Source organism: Hypomesus transpacificus, chromosome 9, assembly GCF_021917145.1.
Source record: "Hypomesus transpacificus isolate Combined female chromosome 9, fHypTra1, whole genome shotgun sequence".
NCBI classification, from domain to species: Eukaryota; Metazoa; Chordata; class Actinopteri; order Osmeriformes; family Osmeridae; genus Hypomesus; species Hypomesus transpacificus.
This window is the reverse complement of record NC_061068.1, coordinates 850203-857784: the sequence shown is the minus strand read 5'-3', so window position 1 is coordinate 857784 and position 7582 is coordinate 850203. Positions and strand designations below refer to the sequence as shown.

General features: G+C 45.9%; 1 protein-coding gene across 1 annotated transcript; it reads right to left on the bottom strand.

Annotated features, from left to right (window-relative positions):
* Positions 1–2331: 2331 nt before the first annotated feature.
* LOC124471089 (F-actin-capping protein subunit alpha-1-like) lies at positions 2332–7557 on the bottom strand. Its single transcript, XM_047025428.1, has 10 exons — positions 7435–7557; positions 5899–5962; positions 5287–5338; positions 5109–5172; positions 4607–4813; positions 4147–4226; positions 3567–3645; positions 3063–3134; positions 2899–2961; positions 2332–2587 (listed from the first exon to the last, which is right to left on the bottom strand). Exons 1-10 carry the CDS (start codon positions 7471–7473, stop codon positions 2447–2449), a joined length of 861 nt encoding a protein of 286 aa, XP_046881384.1. The 5' UTR covers positions 7474–7557; the 3' UTR covers positions 2332–2446.
* Positions 7558–7582: the final 25 nt, after the last annotated feature.

Here is a 7582-nt window from a genome sequence, read left to right as displayed (position 1 = left end):
GGCAGGTCTGAAAGACGCAGTACTGCGTAGCCAACTGTCAGAGTTTAAATTAAATCATAGTAGACACCCAACCTAACAAAACAATAACTGCCAGACTATCATTCCTTTTAATTTTCCTCCTTTTTTTTAATTGAGTGACGGCTCTTCTTCCTTGATGCGTTAAGATAAGAGTTCGTGTCTCCCAAAGTCAAGAAGTTATCGACGACCCATAAGCTTGTTACACAAGACACGGAGCTACCGTGTGCATGTGGAAAGATTCAACAGACATAACAGGAATGCAATTCTGAAGTGCGTCTATGCTTAATAAGGAACTTTCACTGAGGCAACTGATGCACAATAATCGTTTAATGTCTATAATAACAGTTTAACACACTATAGTACACAGGAAATACGATAGGATGACATGTCTGCTGTGGATACAAACTGTTGTGGGCTATCAGCAATAATCAGTGTGCTTTATGAAGTCATAAACGATCACCTTTATTGAACAGGGTTGCCTCTGAAGTATTCTGCATAATAGGAAGCAGGTGACTGTTTGTTCCTTCTCACCTGACTAGCAAAGAACGTTATCTGAGAAAAGTAGCAGGCAACCACAGACTGGTTAAATATATGCAGCATTTACATAAAGTACACATTTGGCACCAACTCACTTCCATCCAACATCAATTAGATAGATTATTTTTCATACTGTGACAAAACAACCCTCTGATGATCACAATAATTAAAACATAGTATTTGGTGCAACATTAATTTATTCCGTTTGAATAATAAATGTCTGTTCTTACATTTTTTCGTCATAAAAAAATACAGCCCAAGCTGAAGAAAGGCCAGAGGACTGAGAGAGTGAGCAGCCCTGGAAGGATCCACATCATGTGAGTCTGATACATAAACCAGCCTGACAGTCTGATATAACAGATAAACCAGCCTGACAGTCTGATATAACAGATAAACCAGCCTGACAGTCTGATACATAAACCAGCCTGACAGTCTGATACATAGACCAGCCTGACAGTCTGATATAACAGATAAACCAGCCTGACAGTCTGATATAACCGATAAACCAGCCTGACAGTCTGATACATAGACCAGCCTGACAGTCTGATATAACCGATAAACCAGCCTGACAGTCTGATATAACAGATAAACCAGCCTGACAGACCAAGCTCTGAGTCATCTTCCCATGACTGCCAGGCTATTTTACCAGACTACAAAAAAAAAACGAATGGGGACAGATATTCAGTCATCAAGGGCAAATAAGGGAGGTAGCCGACTTCTCTAGCCAAGCCTACAGGTAAACAAGGGCGTTGGGGTAGTTCTGAGCTTCAAGATTCCAGACAGGAACACACATACATGAGGGGGGAGGTGGTGTGTGTGTGTGGCATGCATAAGTTATAGAGGATAAGTATTCAGGTTGCATATTGTCCTTTTGCTCTAAAATGATGTTTTGAGTGAAGATGGTGAGAGAGGTGTTTGCAGGATGCTGACATGGCTGGGGTGAGGGGAAGATGGGGTGAGGGGGTGATGGGGTGATGGGGTGATGGGGTGAGGGGAAGATGGGGTGAGGGGGTGATGGGGTGAGGGGAAGATGGGGTGAGGGGGGTGAGGGGGTGAGGGGGTGATGGGGTGAGGGGAAGATGGGGTGAGGGGGTGATGGGGTGAGGGGGTGATGGGGTGAGGGGGTGATGGGGTGAGGGGAAGATGGGGTGAGGGGGTGATGGGGTGAGGGGGTGATGGGGTGAGGGGGTGATGGGGTGAGGGGAAGATGGGGTGAGGGGGTGATGGGGCTGTGACTTCCTGGGTCTGTCTGTCTGTGTGAGGTGGAGCTAGGTGTGAGAGTAAGACCCCAACTTTCACAGTGTCTCTGAAGGCATCGTTTGTTCTCAACAAAATAAAAATAAATTGACCCAGAGCTAAACCGTACAAACGTTTCAATGCAAAACCATCAAAACCATCAAAATCCGACAAAACAAAAACGTGTTTTTTTCAGTCAGAAAAAAAACAACAACAATACATCACACGCTAGATCACCTGCTTGTTAATATACCTCTCTCTCTCTCTCTCCCTACCTCTCTTTCCCTACCTCTCTCTCCCTACCTCTCTCCCTCCCTCTCTCTCTCTCCCTCCCTCTTTCTCCCTACCCCTCTCCCTCCCTCTCTCTCCCTACCCCTACCCCTCTCCCTCCCTCTCTCTCCCTACCCCTCTCCCTCCCTCTCTCTCCCTACCCCTCTCCCTCCCTCTCTCTCCCTACCCCTCTCCCTCCCTCTCTCTCCCTACCCCTCTCCCTCCCTCTCTCTTTCCCCTCTACCTCCCTCTCTTTCTCTTTCCCCCCTCCCTCCCTTTCTCTTTCCCCCCTCCCTCCCTCCCCTTTCTCTCTACCTCCCTCTCTCTCCTTTTCCCTCTCTGTTTGTCAGTTCGTACAGTAACACTAGGCGCAGGGCAGACGTCTCTAGGCGTTCTGCATCTCCTTGCCGATCTTGTAGCTGAGGATCTTGTTCCAGTCGATCTTGGTGCGTGTGACTGGCAGCTGGCGGCGTAGAGCCTTGAAGGTGGTGTCAGACATGGTCTGGTAGTTCTCACTGATGGCCGTCTGGACAAGACATTCACAGTTTATTATTTTATCAGACACTCATTTTGATCAAGTGACTCACTGATGCTACATTTACATTTTGTTAGAAGATGTTTTTATCCAAAGCGATGTCGAAAAATAGTTTAGTTCACGTTCTGAGGGGAATTAAGTTCTCTTTCCATCAGTTAATCCAGCAAATACCTTTCTAATGTTCTTTTCCATGTGTTCTTACAGGCTAAACATTGCATGAAATTCAGTAAATTCTGTTTAAATCAAGTTACTGTTTGGTGGGAATTTGGAGTGTGCCCATTGCCCATCTAACAGCAACATACCTGGTATTCATTCTCTTGATCTTCAATGATTTTCACAAACTCCTTTGCAGCTTGAGTTTCATTCTGTGTAAACAGAAAAAGAGATTCGTCCAAAAATGCACCTTTGGTTTGATGATCAAAACGTTACCGCAAAGCCCCCCGTTCCCTCGGAGCAGAGAACTCACGTTGACCGTCATGGACTCCTGGATGTCTTTGTGACTGACCAGCTGCACGTTTCCATCCTCATAGTAATGCACCTGAACACAGACACACAACTCAGACCACAACACAACCTCAGCCTCTTTCTGTACCTGGTAAATACAGATCACTCCTCGACCACACACACGGCTTGATTTGTTAACTGTACTTTCTACATGTTGCTTTGGATGAAAGGGGTGTTAAATGACAACCGTTTGTTATCTAATGTAGTTTGACTCCCAGAATTCAAATGAAAAAAAAAGGACAAAAAAACTATCCATTCACCTGCCTCCCATTATAAAACAGCAAAGTCTTTCTAGACCAAAATATGGCCTCTCTCATTGCCCCTCTCCTGATGTCCTATGTCCTCTTAGAACCATGGGAGCTTCGGGGTTCTACGCCCCCACTGGAGGAAGATCCAGCCAGTCCAGGTTAGCTACCAGACAGGTTGTTCCTGCAGGTTACCTGTACTACGGTTGTAAACCAGTTACCTGTATTTTCAGGACTCCCACAACCTGAGCGGTGGACTGGGAGACGCTGAACTTCCATTCAGACCGACAACGGCCATTCCTGAGAACAGACACAGGATCATTTTTGTTTACCTGCTAAATAAATATGGACAGACACCCAAATCCTGGGCAACCCTGGTCCTCAGGGACCACTGTCCTGCATGTTTTAGATGTTTCCCTGCTCCAGCACACCTGATTCAAATGAATGGTCATTACCCGGCTTCCACAGAGCTTGATAACGACCCATTCATTTGAAACAGGTGTGCTGGAGCAGGGAAACATCTAAAACATGCAGGACAGCGGCCCCTTAAGACCAGGATTGCCCACCCCTGCCTAAAGGTGTCTGTTTCCCAGACACCTCTAGATTAAGAGAGATTTCAATGAAGATCTCGATTGAAAAGGTTTTTAGTCTAGGACTAGGTTTAACCCATCCCTGGGGAATTTGGGTTTGTTATTCTATCATTATTATGTTTTTGTTAACCCATGCCTATTGAATTAACAATACAAGCAAACAATCGTGATGACAGTGCTGAATCATCTGTTGGGAATGTAGTCCACCTACCAGAAGTTTTTGGGTTGAAACTGATGGCCTTCGATGCAGGCAATAATGGTTTTCTGGCCATCAATGGTTTTCCCATAAACCTATGAGAGATGATGCATTTTAGAGAGCTTCTGTCCTCAGCCAGGGATACTTAACTTTGCAGATAATCAAGTCTACATATCCTGTAACACAGCTATACAGACTATTCCATAGGACCCACACGTACATCACTGGAATGCATCCATCCTACGCTGATCTATATTCATGAACGCTGTTATCCCAAGCGATATACTAAGGGGAAAGGGCCCAAGGTAAATTCATGAACTAATTATTTCTAATTCTTTGCTCTATTGACATTTTCCTAGCAGCCTATCTAAACCTATAATCCATACTCTATACCTATAACAAAACTATCTAAACCTATGCTTGATAGTCTAAACCTATCGTAGCCTATCTAACCCTGTGTAGTGGTAGCACGCACGGTGCAGACTCCGCTGGGGTAGTGCTCCTTGACGTAGGCCCTGAGGGCGTCGTCACAGGCGTCTCTCCAGGCCTGCAGGCCTGCCTCGCCCTCGTGGGGCTGGGGGTCGCTGGCCTCCTTCCTCAGGTGGTCGAACTTGAAAGACTGCCTGCTGCGGGGGTCGAAGAACCGCCCGTGGCCCAGGTCTCCGTGCTCGGTGATGAGAATCTAGGGGGGCGGGGAGAGGGGGGGTGGAGTGGGGTTGAAGAGGGTGAGGAAGTGGAGGGGGGTTGAAGAGAGTGAGGAAGAGATGAAAAGGAAAGAGTATGTATGTGGGAGTGAGAGAGAGAAAATATAGAAATTGTGAGTGAAGTGTGAAAGAGAGAGAGAGCGAGAGAGAGACAGATTCATTACCACGTGCCCCTGATTTGATAACACTAATTTACACATCCCTGCAGTCTCTTCACAGATGAAAGAGGAAAACTAATTTGGACTTGAAAATGTTTCCTCCACAATGACTCACCTGATCCTCCTGACCATCTATTTTGGCCAGAGTGAACTGATCCATGTTGTACTGTGCAAAGGCACTGTTTGAAAGAAGGGGAAAAAACATTAACAAAACAACAATGGAACACTTTCATGCACAGAACTACCAACTTTACACAGAACCAGACCCGAATAAAGGATGATCCAGAACTTACTGTGCTGCACCCTCCCTAAGCAGATTGTCATTGTTGAGGAGTAGTCTAACATCTGAAAACAGACAACCAGCATCATTAGCTAGAATATTAATAATGATAAATAAACACAAAAATAACAGGGTTTAGGGGCTTGAACCCCTTAATAATGTACTTATTTAGCAGTCACTTATCGGAGGCCTGCAACCTTGATCTGGAGCCCAATGATCTACCACTGACCTACACCCATCCCTGAGCTACATCCATCCCTGAGCTACATCCATCCCTGAGCTACATCCATCCCTGAGCTACACCCATCCCTGAGCTACATCCATCCCTGAGCTACATCCATCCCTGAGCTACATCCATCCCTGAGCTACATCCATCCCTGAGCTACATCCATCCCTGAGCTACATCCATCCCTGAGCTACATCCATCCCTGAGCTACATCCATCCGCAGGCTTTAGGGAGGTATGTCTACTTTGTTTCCAGACAAAGTGAAGGCCTAATGAAGGCCGCAAGTACACACAGTGCAACAAAGACAACCCTCCAGGGCTTTCTATACTGACTCACCATTGGAGAGAGAGAGAGAGACACAGTGAGAGAGAGAGAGAGAGAGACAGAGAACTGACTCACCATTGAAGACTTCATTGAACTCTCCTGGTGGGGCATGGAGGACAAAGTTAGCCGCAATGCGGACCTGGTTGAAAGGAAACGTGATGGTTAGGTGTTTGGCTTTACAGTATGACAGTCAATAGACACGGCACAATAGGGATTGTGTCCCCTGACACAATGCAAGCGGCGTGTTCTCAGCTTGGCCACTAGAGGGAGACAGAGCAGTCATCTGGGTGGTGTGAGGCTGCTGTGTGTGGCCACTCCTTAGATGGCAGGGTGGCAGCCCCAAAGCTTTTCTTAGATTCTCTAACGCCTGATTGATCATGTGGTGTCAGGAAGTCAGCCAGAGACAGCAGAGCTGGGTGGAGACTTCTTCGGTTAGCTAATGTCTCAACTGCTTTATTGTCTAGTCAGCAGACAGTTTGACAAGTATTTTCAAGTCTGCACAACATTTACAGTCACAACCACATTGATTGGTTGTAAACGCTACATTGTGTTTCCATGATCTGGTGCAATCTTCCAATCCGTGCACAGCTGGTTTAACATGTACACTGAGTGCTTGACAAAGATTTAAATGAGGAAGCAGGTCAGAAAAAAAGTGTTTTCCTCTCTGCAAACAATCTGAAATGGCATAAGCACAAAAACGAAGTGCTATCTTTAACATCCAGCTGGTATGAAGTTATGGGTCTACGGCAGGGGAGGTTAGGAACGCAGAGGGCTGAGGCTAGGAGGCCTGGACGTGTTCATGCATGTTGTCGGAAATATCTGGCGTTTGGGATAACTCCCGAAAGTAGTATTTATCCCTGAACTAACAAGGGAGTGGTTCTAATTCCTGATATTTACAACTTCAAAAAACTCCCGATTTGCTCTAGGGGCAGGAAACTTGCAGGTTAATTAGTCGAAGTGTTGACATTGGGTAATTTTGATGTTTTTACTACCGGCAGGGTTTGAACCCTGCCGAGGAATGTCTTCATGTAGACCAGGGGTGTCGAGCTCCGGTCCTCGAGGGCCGCTGTCCTGCATGTTTTAGATGTTTCCCTGATCCAGCTCACCTGATTCGAATGAATGGTCGTTATAACAACCCTTTTAATTGAATCAGGTGTGTTGGAGCAGGGAAACATCTAAAACATGCAGGACAGCGGCCCTCGAGGACCGGAGTTCGACACCCCTGATGTAGACTGAAGACTAGCAGGAAGTCAGCTAGAGCTAGCCATCTTGATAGCTGGTAAACTTAGAAATCAATTTTCGTGGAAACAAACCAAAACCACACGAAGCATTCAGAAAGCGACAGCGAAAGCTGGTTTGTTTAGCAGAGTGCCTAGTTAACGTACATCTCAAAGTCCCTAAAACGAACTGATTCCGGAAATAAAAGCCCAAAATAAACTGTCAAAAATAGCTAATGCTAGCTTTCATAGGTTTTAGCTATAGATAGTTGTAGCTAGCTAGGCTAGCTTCTCCAGACTCACAGCTCGCTAAACATACACATATGCACAATAAACACACGCAACTGACATTTGCAATTATGTTCAAATCTCATCATAGTTTCAGTATTGATACCTTCTCCTCCTCGGTGAGTTGTTCTTCAAAATCAGCCATCGTTGAGATGATCTCTAAAGCCTCAAACAAGTCTATTTGTCTGGCTAAGCGCCGCTGCCCTGACAGGACTAGGAAGCGGATGTCTACTGCATCACGTGTCCCCTCTGTT